Source organism: Suricata suricatta, chromosome 3, assembly GCF_006229205.1.
Source record: "Suricata suricatta isolate VVHF042 chromosome 3, meerkat_22Aug2017_6uvM2_HiC, whole genome shotgun sequence".
NCBI lineage: Eukaryota > Metazoa > Chordata > Mammalia > Carnivora > Herpestidae > Suricata > Suricata suricatta.
Window position 1 is genome coordinate 31165907 of NC_043702.1, and position 19394 is coordinate 31185300.

Below are 19394 nucleotides of genomic sequence, written 5' to 3' on the forward strand. Positions count from 1 at the left end.
CAGAAAACCTCAATGAAGATTTCATTCATTTATTTAAAAATATTTATTGACTGACTTTTTTGGAGACAGGCACTTCACAACTTTATAACATAGTTTCAGTGGTAAAGTAACAGTCTTATTTGCTACTATCCTGAATTAAAAAAGTAAAACAAGAATTTGTTAAGTATTTTAGATATAAATACATTTGTGGGTTGTTGTTTTTTAATTACCAAACAGGATGTTATTTGCTCATGACATTTTATCACATGCTATAACAAGATCCATTCCTAGTCTCTAGAAAGCCACCAAACTATAAACTGACTAAAAAGGAAGTGGAACTGGAAGAGAAATGTCATTTCCTGCCCTTTTGTTTATTGCCTGGATGTTTTACAAAATGGATCCCAACTCCAATTTTATAACTATCCATTCACTCCTTATCACTGAAATAAATTTAGTGTTTGATTTACAGATTTTAAGTCTATTCTCCATCCCACCCCCCAAAATCTATTCCCCAGAGCCCTTATAAAAGTAACAAACGAAACTGTTTAAAATGTATTAAGTGACAAGCTAATTATATTATGATTGAAATGTTTACAAATATATGTATGTGGGAATAGGAAAAAATTTAAACAGTTCTGCAAATGATGGATGAGTTGGCAGCATTAGTTTTCTTTAGGATAATCTTTTAATACCGCTGTTACAATACTCTCTTTAGTAATTTTCTTTAACTATTATGAACAGTGTATCATTTGAAACTATTGCTTGATTCTTAACAAAATATACCAATGAACCCCCCTGAAGATAATTTGTAATTTAGATCTTTTTTATTTTTCTTGGCAAGTATATGCTAGTATTCATTTATAGTATTTCTTCTAGCAGGAAGGATAAACTATTTTAGTTTGTCACTGACCCTACTGTCATGCTCTAAAGGGCTACATGAGATAGGTGTATAAAGTATTTAGTTTATAACAAACGTTCCCTCTACTCCCCTTTTTTACTTTCAGCTTAACTCTTGCTGTGAGTTTCAGTCTAACTCCTTTTATCAGTGGAGGTCACTCACATGCCTCAAAGCCTCAAAGCAACACTGTATGAAGCCGCTTTGGCTGTGCTGATTTCCTCTGACTCCTGTGAACAGTAACTGCTTTGTTGTCTTACCCCCGCTCCATCCTCCCCTTCTACCTTAATCATTGGTCTTAGTAACTTAGGAAACAGGCATACAATGGGCCAAGAAGAATAAAGTTGCTCATATCAATTTGTTGATACTATACAAACCTGTCCTTGAAAATAGTGTGTCTTTCTCTCACCGCTACTAAACTTACTCTCTGATGTTTACTGGTCCTGCCCTCAGCTTCACATACTGGCTAGAACTGTGTTTAAGTAGTTTTCAATCTGTCAACATAACCACATATGGAAAAAGTACATTTTTAGGTTAACAGCACATTTCATGGATCTGGAGAAAAAAATGAAGATGGATTCAAGGGAAGAATCTTCGTCTGTTTGCCCGAGTCCAAAACAACAAAAGTTTTTTAAATTTCCTCTTAAAAGCTGAAATGCCAGAGTGCCTTGGTGGCTCAGCTGGCTAAGTGTCCAACTTTGGCTCAGGTCATAATCTCATAGTCTATGGGTTCAAGCCCCACGTCAGGCTCTGTGCTGACAGCTCAGAGCCTAGAGCCTGGAGCATGCTTTGGATTCTGTATCTTCTTCTCTCTCTCAAAAATAAACAAACATTGGGGAAAAAATGTTAAAATGCCACCTTGATCTGAACTTAATTATATTTTTCATTGGATAAAAGAGTAATTTCATTTCTTATATGGTCCTTGTAACACCTAGACTCAGACTCTACCAACTCAGATGTAGAAATACATAAATTACTGTTCCGATAAATGGATGAAGAAATAAAGCCATTTTTAAAAAAGAAAAGAATAACATTAACGGCAAAGGGAAAGAGGAGAGAAAAAGAATGACAAAAATCTGTGCTTATATTCTGAGTGAGAAGAATATGAATGTTCCAGCTATAGAAAACAGTACTGGTTCATAATATATTACATGGAGAGAACATTGTGGATACAACAGAGTAGAAGCATCTACCTCAGAAGCTGAATACTGGTTTACTTCAAGTAGTGGGACTTTACAGGTGACCGAGTTTGCTATTTTTGTTTCCGTATTTCCAAGAGTTTCCTACAGTAAACTTATATAATTTTCATAACAAAAATAGAATATTTTGTTTGTAAAATATAAACTATTTTAAGAAGACAAACACATTTTTACATAGGGTCTATAAATAAGATAAAATCTACTTATATTAATAAAATGGAATTGCACATTTGTAGGCCAGATATAACAATATGTGAGTTTTTCATTTTTCCCAAACACATGCACAGAATTAATTCTGCCTTGAATTTATTAGCACAAAGTATGGAAGAACCCTTTCTTTCCATGAAAATGTGTGTTGTGCTGGTGTTTTTAACATTAAATTTGTCAATATTCAAAAAGAATGCAGATCAAAATCAGGTAAGAAATAGTTTTTAAAAATCTAAAAAGCTACAAAATTTAAGAGTCCTGCTTAGAGTCATGCTATCAGCCATTAGTTACCCTGAGGCTAATACAATTTCGGTCATTTGATAAATACAAAGGGCCAAGTAGGAACAACAGTGAATGGATAACTTATTTCATACACGATTAACAATATTTTTATGTTTTAAAAACCCTCTAGAAGATAACTTATTTGTAATGTTTTAAGTTAGTCATATAACCATGGATAAAAATGTGCTTATTTAGCTGATTCTCTTCTTTTCATTGATTCAAATCAGTAGTAGTAATTATATACTGGCTCATATGTTCACAATATGCCAATTCCTTGACCCTCTGGCTCAGCTTCTGTTTCTGCCTTGCTCCTTGCTGAACAGGTCTCACTTGCTTTAAAATACCACGTATCTCACCTGATTTTAAGGACACTTGGTTTACATATCAATTGCCTACTCTAACTTTCCACTGACAGTTTCCAAGCCAGTTAAGGTACTAGGATAAAAAAGGAAAATATCCATACACACAAAACCATAGAAAATGATAGGTGGGAACTAACAGTGTACCTTTTTGGAAACAACATGATGCTGGAAACTAAGAATACATTTCACTTAAAGTTTTAGAATTTAAATTATTCCATAAATTAGGTATATTTGGCAGAAATAAAAGCTGCATCTAATTACTTAAAGTCTATCTTAACCACTCCTAACTAGTTCAAAATGTTGGCAATCTGACCATAAACACAGCATAAAATAACTCAATAACTAGGGTACAATCTTGAAACTATAATTACAAGTGGAATTCAGCAGTGTCAAAAATAGCCCTATTTGCAAACAGTTATCACTTTTCTTCCTTTCCTATCTGCACTTGCCATATTTCCTTCAGTCATTGTCTTAAAAAAATTCTCAAGAACAATGGAACCAGAAAAAGTGAACTAAGCTACAATGCTATCAATAAAAAAGTATTAAATAAAAACTTAGAAAGATATTTAAAGTATTTTTAAAATAGCCCCTAAATTCCTTTACTTACTAGTGAGACTAACCCTTTTTTCTAAAAGTTTAATGCCTATTTCCTCCTCTAAAAATGGTTTATTCATGTCTTTTAACCATTTGTCTATTATGTTTTCTTACCAATCTGTATGAGCTATTTATATGGCATATGGCTATTATCCCTATCAGATGTTTTGCAAATTATTTTCATCCATGTTTTTTTTTTAACTTGGTTCTGGTTTTTGGTTAGTGCGCTCTCATTTCTTAATTATTGAAGTTCATTATATTTAGTACATGATATAATAACAAGGTAGGAATCCAGTTGTTTCCATAAATGAGAATTGAACTAATATAGTGCTACTAAGCCTTTGAGCCAAACAGAAAGAAAGAGAAGCCTCAATCTTAGTTTGTCCCTTAGGACAGGCACTTCAAAAACACATTCAAAAACAACTGTAGTAGTTTCCAAATGACTTAGAGCTATTCAAAATGATGAGCCTTGTGTAAGTCATGAAATGAACACTGTTGTCGGGGGAGGCATAAAAATATGCAAATACAAGGTAGGTTACTCAACCCTAGTAACAATGATTAAACACAAACTATACGCAGAAAATAAAAATCTTAATGCAAGAAATCACATTATGGGAAGTTCTTATTTTCCCTCTTTAAAGTGATTTATTGGAAGTATGAAAAGAAGTTAGGATTATGTTTCCCTTTTATAAATACTCAGAAAACATGATTTGCCAAAGTGTGCAAAAATAATGTCTCTCTTCAAGAATATTAGAGATTTAAAAAAGAACATTAGAGTTCAAACTAAGAAAAATAATACGAAGAATGGCATAGAAAGTGATAAAATAAAAATTAAAAGCAGAGAGCTTCCCATTAAAATTATCATTATATTGATACAATGAGTATCAATGTATATCATGAATTAAGAAAATCTGATATACAAAAATCCAAATTTATATAATGAAGTACTAGTAGGTATTTATATTCCACAGTATTACTTGGTTTATAAAAAGGATTTAATACAGATTTTTCTAAACTGTCATTTTTCTCAAGAAAGCTGAAGGTATAGTTTTTTTAATTAAAAAACTTTTTTTGTTTTTTACATTTATTTATTATTGAGAGAGAGAGAGAGAGAGACAGAGACAGAGCAGGAATGGGGTAGGGGCAGAGAGAGAACGAGACACAGAATCCGAAGCAAGTTCTAGGCTCTGAGCAAGCTGTCAGCACAGAGCCTGACACGGGGCTCGAAACTGTGAACTGCGAGATCATGACCTGAGCCCAAGTCAGTGGTTCAGCCGACTGAGCCACCCAGACACCTGAATGTATAAAATTTTATTATCTCTTTGAAACAGTGATCCAAGCTTCTTCCTTGGATGATGTTACCAGTTCATACTTAGTTTCAATAACTTGTCCCTCCACAGAAAGTAGGTGCAGCCTTCTCACCAATACACTCAGAAGTACTGTGGTCACCATATATGCAAACCTAGGCAAGGAGAAAGTCGACTGGTTACTAAAGATGAACAATTACACTTTAATTATATAGGTTGCTCATTCTCATCAGCAGTAATCATCAAAATTCTAAGTAAAAGTCTGGCATCTTTCCTTTTACTTTCCCTTTTCTATCACTCACCTTAACTCTGGACATTCCTGTGTACCTGAGAATCCAAGCAAGGAGAAAGTTTTCATTACTGATTCATCATCAAACCGGTCTGGATCAAATCTAAAAAGAAGATTTGGGGCAGATCAAAACAGAGCTCCCCAGGCATTTTACATATTTACACTATAAAAACATAGGTATCTAATAAAGTCTGAAAAATACTAAAAATAAAAACTGCTGTCAAATTGTATTTCAATTTCACCTATCATGTTCTCAAACTATTAAACATATATTTAGTCTTTTTCTGCTTAATTTATTATTTCTAAACAACAGATACAAAATATATTTCTCTGGAACCAGGAAGAGATGAAAATGTAACTGGGTGTACATCATTATAAGAGATAAAAGGCTAAATCACAAAAAATCATGTAACAAATTATTTAAATTTAAGAGTGTTCAAAACATCTGTGACATGAGACCATCTTCTCAAAATGCGAAGCGTCTTATAAAGTCTCTACAATTCAAATGTGTTTCCTGGGGATCCTGCGTGATTCAGGCAGTTAAAATGCCTGACTCATGATTTCAGCTCAGGTCATGACGTCATGTTTGGGAGACTGAATGTGGAGCCTGCTTGGGATTCTCTCTCTCCCTCTCTCTCTGCCCTTCCTCTGCTCTATTATAACAAAACAAAACAAAACAAAACAAAACACACATGTGTTAAAAGATCTAAACCAAAGGGGTTCCTGGCTGATTCAGCTGGTAGAGTGTGGGACTCTTGATCTTGAGGTTATGAGTTCCAGCCCCAGGTTGGGTGTTGAGATTACTTAAAAATAAATAGAGAAATAAAAGACCTAAACTATACTATGAGAAAAAAAATTTTCTGCTTTCATTTTCTTTTAAAAAAGTATAAATTAGCTTTCACTATTGGAATATATCAGACTCACATGACAGTCCATGTAACAACTGTATCAAATTTAATCAGCTTTTCCTTTTTTTAAAGATATTTTTAAGTTTATTTATTTATTTTTTTTAATTTTTTTGTTTTATTTATTTTTGATACTGAGAGAGACAGAGCATGAGAGGGGGAGGGGCAGAGAGAGAAGGAGACACAAAACTGGAAGCAGGCTCCAGGCTCTGAGCTAGCGGTCAGCACAGAGCCTGACGCAGGGCTCGAACCCACGAACGTGAGATCTGACCTGAGCCGAAGCTGGAGGCTTAACCGACTGAGCCACCCAGGCGCCCCAAGTTTATTTATTTTGAGAGAGAGCACGAGAGGGGAGAGACAGAAAGAGAGAGGAGAGAGCATCCCAAGCAGGCTGCATTTTGTCAACATAGAGCCCAATGTGGGGCTCAACCCCATGAGCCATGAGATCATGACCTGAGCTGAAATCAAGAGTCCAATGCTTAACTGACTAAGCCATCCCTCCTTTTTAAAAAGTTTGTATATATGTATGTATGTATGTAATCTCTGGGATGCCTGGCTGGCTCAGTTGGTGGAGCATGCAATTCTTTGATCTCAATGTTGAGTTCAAGTCCCATGTTGCATGTAGAGCTTACTTAAAGTAAAATAAAATTAAATTTTAAAAATTAAGTAATCTCTAAATTGAAGATGAGGCTGGAACTCGTGACCCCAAGATCAAGAATCACATGTTCTTCAGACTGAGCCAGGCAGACACCCCAATTAGCTTTTCCTTTTATAAACTATCTTAAAAACTGAGACCCTAAATTTTTACCTGAAGATATCTTAAGTGTTTTTATGTTTTTAATTATTTTATTTTTTATTTTGATTTTATTTTTTTAATACCTGGTTTTCTATCCCCCCCCAACATTTATTTATTTTTGATAGAGAGCACAAGCAGGGGAGAGGCAGAGAGAGAGAGAGGGAGACAGAATCATATTCAGAATCTGAAGCAGGCTCTAGGCTCTGAAAGCACGAAGTGTCAAATCATGACCTGAGCTGAAGTCAAACACGCAACCAACTGAGTCATCCAGGCACCCCCATTTTTTAATCTTGAGAGAGAGAAAGAGAAGAGAGCAAGCACACATAGGTAGTGGAAAGGGACAGAGGGAAAAAGAGAATCTTAAGCAGGCACCACACTCAGCATAAAGTCCAACATGGGGCTCAATCCCATGACCCCGGGATCATGACCTGAGCTGAAATCAAGAGTCAGACACTCAAATGACTGAGCCACCCAGGCGCTTCTATGTGTTTTTAGATTTCAAAAATGAATCAAACTTGATTTTTCCAATTACTTTATAAAACACCTCACAATTTTAAGGATTAAGAATAAAATGAAAGTCAAACTAAAAATAGTTTAAGCCTAAATACTTAGGGATTTGGGGTTTTTTTTTAGCTTTACTGAAGTATATTTGACATGTTATTTAAAGTATACAATATGATCTGATATATGTACACATTTTGAAAGAATTCCCATCCTTAAGTTAATTAGCATACCCACCACATTACAGAGTTACTATTTTGTGTCTGTGTGGGGAGACACTTAATTTCCTTTCTCTTACCAACTCTCAATTACACTATACAGTATTATCAAACACGGTCACATTATATATGAGATCCACAGACCTTACTCATCTTAAAACTGAAGTCTGTACCCTTTTACCAGCAGCTCTCTTTCCCCCACCACTACTCACAGACCCTGGCAAGGACCATTCTACCCTGTTTGACTCCTGCCCCCCTGCCCCCTCATATTACACATGTAAGTGCTACAATGCAGTTCTCTGTCTGGCTCATTTCACTTAGTATCATGCCCTCCAGGTTGCATCCTAGTTGCAGAATTTCCTCTTTTTATGGCTCAGTAATATTCCACTATATCTATGTCTATATCTCTATACAGACACTTCTTTATCCATTTACCCACTGACAGACACTTAAGTCATTTCCTTACTTGTAAATAATATTGTGATATACATAAGAGTACAGCTATCTCTTCAAGATAGTGACACCATTTCCTTTGACTATATATGTAGCCAGTGGCACTGCTGGATGATATGGTAGTTTTATTCTTAATTTACTGAGGAATCTCCATACCATTTTCAACTGTGTTTGTACCAATTTACATTCACACCAATAGTATATAAGAGTTCCCTTTTACCCACATCCTTGCCAGCACGTGTCCTCTCTTGTCTCTTTGACATCCCAACAGGTGTGAGATGATCTGTCATCATGGCATATAGTTGCATTTTTCTGATGAGTGAAGTAAAGCACCTTTTCGTGTATCTCTCAGCATTTGCATGTCTTTTTTTGTAAAATGTCTATCTGGGGCCTTTGCCTATTTTTTAAATTGGGTTATTCTTTTTTTGCTATTGAATTGTATGACTTCCTTAAACAGTTTGATGTTAAGCCAGTATTGGATGTGTGGTTTGTAAATACTTTCTCCCATTCCATATGAGTTGCCTTTTCATATTGTTGACAGTTTCTTTTACTATGCAGCTTTTTATTCTGAGGTAGTCCCATATATTTATTTTGACTTGTGTTGCCTTTGTTTTTGGTGTCAAATCCAAAAAACAACTGCCAAGATCTATGTAAAGATTCTTATCCTCTATGTTTTCTTCTAGGAGTTTTAGGGTTTCAATTACTACACTTAATTACTCCATTTTGAGTTGTTTTTATGCATGGTCTATATTAGGAGTCCAGTTTTATTCATCTTTATTCTTCTGTATATGATTATCCAGTTTTATTAAAACCATTAATTAAAAACACTATCCTTTCCCCATTGCATATTCTTGCCTCCTTTGTTAAAAAATAACTGACCATATATGTATGGGTTTATTTCTGGACTATGTGTCTATGTGTCTCTGATCTGTTTTTATGCTAGTACCATACTATTTCAATTACTAAAGCTTTATAATACAGTTTGACATTAAGAAGTACGATGCCTCCAGATTTATTCTTCTTTCTCAAAACTGTTTTGGCTATTCCAGGTCTTTTGTGGTTCCACATGAATATAAAGATTGTTTATTTTTTCTGTGAAAAATGACTTAGGATTTTAAAAAATATTTAAGATTTTATTTTAAGTAATCTCTATGCCCAATGAGCAGCTCAAACTTACAAACCTGAGATCAAGAGACAGCATGCCAGGCACCCCAAAATTAGGATTCTGAAAGGAATTGTCCTGAATTTGTAAATTGTTTTGGCTACTAAGGACATTTCAACATTATTAATTCTTTTGTTTGTAGATTTAGGTGTTATTATTATTATTATTATTATTATTTTATTGTCAAGTTCGGTAACATAGTGTAGTTTTGGCTTTCAAGAGTAGATTCCCATGATTCATCACTTACATACAACACCCAGGGTTCATCCCACAAGTGCCTTCCTCAATACCCATCACTCATTTTCCCCACGCTCCTAACCTCCCTCCCCCATCAACCCTGTTTGTTCCCTGTATTTCAGATTCTCTTCTGGTTTGTCTCCCTCTCTGTTTGTATCTTATTTTTTGCTTCTCTTCCCATATGGTCATCTGTTAAGTTTCTCAGATTCCACATGTAAGTGAAATCATACGGTGTCTGTCTTTGACTGCCTTATTTCACTTTCAACATAAATTCTTGCAATCCAAGAACCTAGATTATCTTTCCTACTTCAACTATTTTCATAAATATTTTATAGTTTTCAGTATACAGATCTTTCACCATTGTTAAATTTATTCCTAAATTTTATTTTTTGATGTAAAGGGGATTATATAATTTTTCTTTCTGATAATTCATTCTTAGTGTATAGAAATGCACCTTAGTTTTGCACATTGATTTTGTGTCATGCAACTTTACTGAGTTTATTTATTAATTCTAACAGTTTTTGGCAGAATTTTTAGGGTTTACTATATATAATATCATACTATCTGCAAATACTTTACTTCTTTCTGATTTACATAACCTTTTTAAAAATTTCTAATTGAAGTATAGCTGACATGTAATATCGTATTAGTTGCAGGTGTGCAACAGTGATTTGACAATAACATACATTATGGAATGCTCACCATTATAAGTGTAGTCATAATCTGTCACCATAGAAGTTATTACAATATTATTGACTTATATTCCCTATGCTGTAGATTCCATCCCCATGACTTATTTATCTTATAAGTCTGTATTCTGAATCCCCTTCACGTTTTTTGCCTATCCCCTCCCAACCCCAGCAACCACCAGTTTGTTCTCTGAATTTATGAGTCCATAGCTATTGTTTGTGCTGTTTTTTAGGTTCCAATTATGAGTAAAAATCATTTGGTATTTGTCTTTCTCTAACTTATTTCACTTAGCATAATACCCTTTAGTTTCATTCATGTTTTCACAAATAGCATGATTTCACTCTTTAACTGCAGAGTAATATTTCATTGCGTGTATATATATTACATCTTCCTTATCTATTCATCTATCAACATTTGGGTTGCTTCTACATCTGGGATATTGTAAATAATGCTGAAATAGGGGCACCTGGGTGTCTGAGTCGGTTAAGCATCAGACTCTTGGTTTTGGCTCAGGTCATGATCTCATGGTTTATGGGATCGAGCCCTGCTCCAGGCTTTGTGCTGGCAGTTTGGAGCCTGCTTGGGATCCACTCTCTCCCTCTTTCTCTGCCCCTCCTCTGCTCACTTGATCTCTCTCTCAAAATAAATAAACTTAAAAAAATTTTTTAAATATTGCAATAAACATAGGAGTACATATACCTTTTCTTCAAGAAAACTAAAGGATTATTAATTTCATTTACTAGTTTTTTATATTAATTAAAAAATTTTACCTCAGTGTAGTTAATATATAGTGTTATATTAGTTTCAGGTGTACAATATAGTGATTCAACAGTTCCATATATTATATAGTGCTCATCAAGATAAGTGTACTCTTAATTCCCTTCATTTATTCCATCGATCTCCTTTACCTTCCCTCTTGTAAAAATCTGTTCTCTACAGTTAAGAGTCTAGTTTTTTATTAAAAATTTTAATGTTTATTTATTTTTGACAGACAGAGAGAGACAGAGCACAAGCTCGAGGGGGAGAAGCAGAGAGGCAGACAGAATCCAAAGCAGGCCCCAAGCTCTGAGCTGTCAGCACAGAGCCCCACATGGGGCCTTGACCCAAGAACCATGAGATCCTGAACTGAGCCTAAGTAGGATGACCAACCAACTGAGGTACCTAGGTGCCTCAAATGTCTAGTTTCTAGGGGTGCCTGAGTGGCTCAGTTGGTTGGGTGTCTAACTTCGACTCAGGTCATGATCTCGCGGTTTGTCAATTCGAGCCCTGCATTGGGCTCTGTGCTGACAGCTTGAAGCCTGGAGCCTGTTTCGGATTCTGTGTCTCCCTCTCTCTCTTCTCTTCCCCTGCTCACACTGTCTCTCTCTCTCTCAAAAATAAATAAACATTTAAAAAAAGAGTCTAGTTTTTGGTTTATCTCTTTTTTCTTTTCCTTTGTTTATTTGTTTTGTTTCTTAAATTCCACATATGACTGTAATCATATTGTATATCTTTCTTTGACTTATTTCACTTAACTTTATACTTTCACGATCCATCCATTTTGTTGTAAATGGCATGATTTTGTTTGTTTTACGGCTGAGTAACATTCCATTGTATATGTAAACCACATCTTCTTTATCCATTCATCTTCTGGTGGACACTGTGCTGCTTCCATACCTTGGTTACTGTAAATAATGCTGCTATAAACATAAGGATACATATATCTCACTGAATTAGTGTTTTTGTATTCCTTGGGTAACTACCCAGTAGTGGAATTACTGGATCATTGAGTGGTTCTATTTTTAAACTTCTGAGGAACCTCCAAGTGGTTTTCCACAGTGGCTGCACAGTTTATACTACCAACAACAGTGCAAGAGGGTTCTTTTTTCTCCACATCTTTGCCAACACGTGTTGTTTCTTGAGTTTTTGATTTTAGCCATCCTAACAGGTGTGAGGTGATATCTCATTGTGGGTTTTGATTTGCATTTCCTGAGAATGAGTGATTTTGAGCATCTTTTCATGTGTCTGTTGGCAATCTCTATGTCTTGTTGGGGGAAATATCTGTGTATTTCTTCTGCCCATTTTTTATTTTTTAAAAATGATTTTTTTAATGTTTATATTGAGAGAGAGAGGGAGGAATCCCAAGCAGGCTCTACACTGTCAGCATGAGAGACTGACATGGGACTCAGTCTCATGAACCATTGAGATCATGCCCTGAGCTGAAATCAAGAGTTGGATACTTAACCAACTGAGCCTCAGGTGCCCCTTCTGACCATTTTTTGATCATTTGGGTTTTCGGTGTTGAGTTGCAGAAGTTCTTTACGTATTTCAGATACTAACGCTTTATCAGATATGTCATTGGCAAATATCTTCTCCCATTCAGTAGGTGTTCTTTTCGTTTGTCGGTTGTTTCCTTTGCTGTGCAGAAGTTTTTTATTTTGATTTGGTCCCAATAGTTTACTTTTGCTTTTGTTTCCCCTGCCTCAGAAGACATATCTAGGACTTAGGGGGTAGGTTTATGGCAAGAGTGCGCCTCAATATTTCCTACATGTTTTAATGTGGATATTTTCTCATCTGCCCAATTGTGTAGGAGTAACCCAGCTAGTTTCTGGATTTCTCTCAGAGGTAATTGCTCCATGCATAGCAATACTGAGTGTGTCCATGGGAGGATGGAAATACAGGAGCCTATTATGTCACCATCTCGGTCCCAGTCCATACTGAGGGTTTGATATTTGTCTTCATTCTTTTCAGGTGAGAATTTTGTATTAGACTGATTTTAAAGTTGATAATATTTCCTCCTTTACTACAGAGTAATATTTACATTATTATCCATTTAGCTCATAGAATTTGACCCAGGTTTCCTTGCTCTGACATATTGCCAATATGGTCACAGTAATAATGTATTTCTATCCATTTCTTTCTATAAATAAATACCCAGACATTTTTCTATAGGGAGACTATGTTACTCAAAAATGAAACTTCTGAAAACCATAATGAACTATCACCACATACGTATTAGAACTAATATAAAAAGCATTGAAGATAGTCAGCACTACTGAGGCTGCAGAGAAGCTGAAACTCTCAAACACTGCTGGTGAGAATCCCTGAAAAATAGCCTGGCAGTTCTTGCAAAACTAAACGTGCACTACCCGTACGACCCAGCAAGTGCACTCTTGGTCATTTATCCCAAGGAAATGAAGCCCTATGTTCACACAAAAACCCTTGCATGAATATTCAAACCAGCTTCATTACCAAACAACCCAAATGTTCTCCAGTGGGTGAAAGGTTGAACAACTCTGGTATATCCATATAATAGAATAATACTATGCAGTCCTAAAACAATAGGAAACATACTACATTGACCTCAAGAGCATTACATTTAGGGACACGTGGGTGACTCACTTAAGTGTCCAACTCTTGAATTTGTTCAGCTCACAATCCCAGGGTTGTGGAATCAAGGCCCATGTCAGCATGGAGATTGCTTAAGATTCTCTCTCCTCTCTCTGCCCTTCCCCTTGCTCACACTCACACTCTCTTTCTCTCTCCATAAATAAATAAATAAATAAATAAGTAAACATTAAAAATAAAGAAGGGACAGGAGAGACGAAGAGAAGCGGATAGCAGATTCATGAACAGAAGATACAAAGAGAAGGCAGTGGCGTTCTTACGTTGTATCACTGTCACACGTTAAATTTTCTTCTTAAGACTTAGAAAAGGAATGCGAAACATGTAAACCCATAAAAATCAATAATCACAAGGATAAAGAAAGATATTTCATACTTGTATGGTGATGGCCAAGTACTGGGATCCTGAAGCACCACACCAAGGGCATAAAGAACAAGAGTCTGTAAAAAAAAAAAAAAAATATTACTCTTGTTAGTAAAGGCCTAACAGAGATGAAGTGACTGCCGGAAAGCCAACTCATCCTAAATGCTCTTTTAATATAGATAATAAATACAGAATAAAAATAGAAAATAAAAGAAGAAAACACAGGCCATTATTGTGATGACTTTATAGTGGTGAAGGCCTCTCTAAGTAGGTCAAAATCTGCAAGACATAAAGGAATAACCGATTTAACTATGAAAATATAAAACCTACAGCCAGTTAAAACAAAACAGACCAAAAGTACCAGTGGAAGATAAATAATAAGAAAAACACATTTCCCATATAATTGACAGTTAGTATGTACAATGCACAAAAAGACAGTTAAGCTCACTAGAAAGAAGAGTAAGTTATAAGCACATAATTCACAAAAAGAAATACAAACTGTTAAATATGTATGAAAAGCTGCTCAATCTCTCCAATGATCAGGGAAAAGCAAATTAAAATAATGAGAAAGTATTTCATATAAGAAATGTATAAAAAGTTCCTAAATCCTGAAGTGGTAAGGATATAGAGGGGAAAAAGCATTCTCATACACTGTTGCTAAAAATATAAATTGTTTTTTGGAGGGCAACTTACATTTAATATAAATAAGCACTTTGACCCCAAAATTCTATTTCTAAGGCTCTACTCAATTACCTATACAAGTATACAATTTGTAATAACAAAAAAGATGATAATCTAAATTTCCACCAATGGGGACTGCTTAAATAAACTATATAACACACTTATACAATGGAATACTATACATCCATTAAAAATAATGAGTTGGATCTGTATTTATTAAGTGCCAGTTATATTAATAGCCATACATACAGAGTAATATACATACATAGAAAAAGATGTAAAAAAATACTAAAGTATTAACAGTAGTACACATGAGGAAGAAAGTCTTTCTGTTGTCTAGACTCTAATATAGCATATATTATTATCATTTAAAATAACTGTGTTTATTTTTTTTTGGTTTATTTTGAGAGAGAGAGAATGAGCAAGCACATGTGGGGGAAGGGCAGAGAATAGAAGAGAGAGAAAAAATCCCAAGCAGGGTCAACTCTGTCAGTGCAGAACCCAACAGGGGCCCAAACTCTTGAACCATGAGATCATGACCTGAACCAAAGTCGGACCTTAACTGAATGAGCCACCCAGGAACCCCGTGTCTTTGATTTAATAATATGTATCATTTATTGGACATTTTAAACTATATGATTTAAAAATACACACTAAAATAGTTATAAATACCAACTAAATGAGTCAGTAAGTATACCAAATGTTTCTTACCTCTCTAGGAATAATAAATTTGTCAACCTTTCCTTCAATATCTTGAAGATGGGCAGAAACAGGGGTTAGTTTGGCAGTCCGAACAGTTTCACAAAGTACTTGCCGACAATATCTGTTTAAAAAAACATTTTTACAGATCTTTACTTTGGGAGAGGCAGTCTGAGATGTACATACATTTAAAAGTATCATTTGATAACTTTAATAATCTTCCTAAGTTGAAGTAGTCACATCATAATTCTAATTTGTTTTAAAATAAGTTATGTATTAGAGGTATATAAAATCCAGGTAGGTATTAATTTAAATAAATGAAAACAACTTTAAAAGTACCAGAAGAAAACCCAAAACAATATTTTTATATTTGAGTAGAAAAGTCCTTTATTTTTAAAATAAAGGATGTAAAAAATTTAATAAAGAACTATCCTACTCAAAAATCATAAAAATAGGGGTGCCTGGGTGGCGCAGTCGGTTAAGCTTCTGACTTCGGCTCGGGTCATGATCTCACAGTTCGTGGGTTCGAGCCCCACATCAGGTTTTGTGCTGACAGCTCGGAGCCTGGAGCCTGCTTCAGATTCTGTGTCTCCCTCTCTCTCTGACCCTCCCCTGCTCGTGCTCTCTCTATCTCTGTCTCTCAAAAATAAATAAACATTAAAAAAATCATAAAAATATTGACACAATGACAGAAGCCATAAAGAAAAATACAGATAATCTGAGTACAGAAGTTCTTTAAAACATATTTACAATTGTAAGTACAACTGAAAAACAATTAGGAAAAATATTTTCAAAATGTATAATAGCTCTTTAAAAATCCATAGTTATTGGTGTGTCAGTTAAGTGTCCAACTCTTGATTTCAGCTGGGGTCATGAACTCATGGTCATGAGACTGAGCCCTGAGTGGGGCTGGGCACTGGGCATGGAGCCTGCTTGAGATTCTCTTTCCTTTACCTTCTCCCTCTCTGCCCCACTCCCACTCATGTGCTCACTCTATCTCCCTAAAAAAATTAATAAATAAAAATTTAAAAATAAAAATAGATAATTAAAATCATCAAACACCCCAAAAGAAATATGGATAATTATAAAAAATTAATTCATAAATACAACAAAATACAAATGTCCTGGAAACATATGAAATGATACCCAACCTCCTTAACAGTGGAAAGATTGATAATTATAGCAATTTTTTTTACTTGACAGATTAGCAAAGATGAAATAGAATGACATTAGACAATACTAATAAAAAATGGGGAAGAAAGGGGTCCCTGTGTGGTTCAGTGGGTTGACTTTGGCTCAGGTCATGATCTCATGGTTCATGAATTCAAGCCCTACATCGGGCTCACTACTATCAGTGCAGAGCCTACTTAAGGATCCTCTTTCTCCCTCTCTCTGCCCCTCTCTCACTTGCACTCTCTCAAAAATAAAGATTTTTTAAATGGGGAAAAGACATTTATATCCAGTTGTTGGAAGTATAAATCGGTACACCCTTTCTGAAGGGTAACTTGGCAATGTATAAAAATATTAAGTGTACAACACAATTAGAATAAAAGCTAAAATGTATTGAAATCTTACCATAAGCCAGTCTATTAAATACTTTCTATGCACTATCTCACTTAATCCTTATTTAAACTTCATGGATATTATTACTATTTTAATTTCATAGATTTTAAAAAAATGAGGCAATTATTTAAAACCAACATGGCAGGGAAGCGGTGTCAACAAGATTCAAACCTAGGTCTGTCTTAGTCCACAGCCCCTAATCGTAAATACTAAACTACTATATATATCCTTCAATAATAATCTCACTTCTAGTACTTTATTACTAGAAACAATAGAAACTTTATTAGTAGGATATTAACAAAATACAAGTGTAGGAAAGTTGACTGTTTATAATATCTAAAAACAACAAGAACGGAAGAGCCAAATCCTTCCTTTCCTCTTTGAACAATATTTATTAGGTACCTACAACATTAGAAGCACCATGTTAGATACTGAATGACAACAGCGAACAAGACAGATACCCATAAAGGGATTCAAAGTCTAATTGGCAGGGACTGAGAAAAGTAGGGACATCAAGGATGACAATTTAAAAAGCAAAGTAATGGTTATGATAAAGTAAGTTCAGGGTTTTAGATAACACAGGCAGAAGCACCTAACAAAAGAAAGGACTTTGCAGAAAAATAAGCATTTTAGGCTGAGACCTGCAGGAAAAAAAACTGGAGTTAGCTAAAAGACAAAGAGAGAATCTAGATAAAGGAGTAGTCTACAAAAGCCAGGAGATAAGAAAGGCTACCAAAGCTTTGCAGAAACAAAAGAATTTCAATAGAGTTAAATCCTAGGTATGAAAAGGCACAAATAATAAGAGAAAACATGGAAGAGAATACAAGACCCAGCTCTTCATCATAGGCTAAACTGCTGAGTTTAAATGTTATCTTAAGAGCAACGAGATATCACGGAAGGATTTTAAATGAGGGAGTCATCTGCCCAGATGTTGACTCCCTAGAAATAGAAAAATCACTAGCACAGTGATTCTCAGCATTAGAATTAGAACACATTAGAATCATTTGAGAAGCTTTTGAAAACTTCTTCTGGCAGGAGATTGTTGGTATGGAAATCGGTCCTTAGGTTATCTGTATGTTTAAAGCACCCAAAGTATCTGCAGACTACAGTAGCAATTTAGAAAATGGATTAGAGGGGAGCAAGATCCACAGCTGATGAATATCCCAGGCAAGTTGATGGCAGTCTGAATAGAGTGGGGGCAATGAAAAAAACTAAAATTAAACTTCCAACTAAAAGTTGTTTGGGAGGTACAAGCAACAAACCTAATAACTGATTGGGTGTGGTGGAGTTATACATATAAAAATACTGTCTGCTAAATATTTAGAGAAAAAATTGAATTTACAGAAGAATTATATTTTTACATTTTAATATACTTTGAATTTTTTATTTTAAATATATATGTATATATGTATATAAAAATCTGGAAAAACAGTAAAGATAGTTAACAATTATTATCTCTTAAGGATACACTTATAAAAAACCTTCACCTTCTCCTACTTCATACATTTCTGTATTATAAAAACTTCAAAAGACAATTACATATTACTTTTAAAATGAAAGGGTATGGGCACCTGGGTAGCTCAGTCAGTTAAGTGTCTGACTTCAGCTCAGGTGTGCCGACAGAGCCTGGAGCCTGCTTCAGATTCTGGGTCTCCCTCTCTCTCTGCCCCTTCTCCCTTTGCACGCTGTCTCTGTCTCTCTCTCTCTCTTGCTCTCTCAAAAATAAACATTAAAAAATTAAAAAAAAACAGATGACATGGTTATATTTAATGTAATAAATGAAATTTCCAACATTTTGAAAAGTTTGTAAAATAAGTCTCCCTATCTTCTTTTCTATAGTTGAAAGAGACTCCAAAGTAGGGCTGGTTACCTACTATCCAGACTCAGACTTCAACACCCTAAGCAGTCACAGTCTCTATTTAAAAAAATATTTTGTGGGGGCCTGGGTGGCTCAGTGGGTTAAGTGTCTGGCTTCGGCTCAAGTCATGATTTCACAGTTTGTGGGTTCAAGCCCCGCATCAGGCTCTGTGCTGACAGCTGGCTCAGAGCCTGTATCCTGCTTCAGATTCTGTATCTCCCTCTCTCTCTGACCCTCCCCTGCTCGCTCTGTCTCTCAAAAATAAATAAAAGACATTAAAAACTTATAAAAAATATTTTTAATTAAGGTATTATGTACATATAAAAGATTCATCTGTCTTACCTGTACAATTTAATGAACTTTAGTCATTTTGTATAATTGTCTAACCACAGTCACAATACAAAACAGTTTCCTCATCCTAAAAACTTTTCTCATGTTCCCTCCTAGTTGATCCCCTCCCTATTTCTGACCCCAAACAACCACTGATCTACTTTCTATCACTATAGTTTTTTGCCTTTTCTAGAATTTCACCTTAATGAAAACATATTGTATGCACATTGTATGTGCTTGACTTCTTTCATGTAATAGGATGACACTTATCCACATTGTCATATATATATTAAAATCATATTACTTTTTACTACTTGGTAATATTTCAAGGTACAGACATAACACAAATTATTTATCTATTCACCAGTTGATCAACGTCTGGACTGCTTCTAGTTTTTTGCTATCATGAATAATATTGCTATGAACATTGGCATAATGCT

General features: G+C 34.9%; 1 protein-coding gene across 1 annotated transcript in view; it reads right to left on the bottom strand.

The window, feature by feature from the left end:
* Positions 1-4814: 4814 nt before the first annotated feature.
* The window catches only part of LOC115287514 (cytochrome P450 20A1), a 47365-nt gene continuing 32785 nt past the window's right edge, over positions 4815-19394 (bottom strand). The window contains exons 10-13 of the mRNA XM_029934035.1: positions 15216-15327; positions 13836-13900; positions 5128-5217; positions 4815-4980 (exon numbers count right to left, since the gene is read on the bottom strand). Of these exons, the coding sequence (XP_029789895.1) occupies positions 4833-4980; positions 5128-5217; positions 13836-13900; positions 15216-15327 (415 nt within the window). The 3' untranslated portion in view covers positions 4815-4832. The remainder of the gene's footprint in view (positions 4981-5127; positions 5218-13835; positions 13901-15215; positions 15328-19394) is intronic.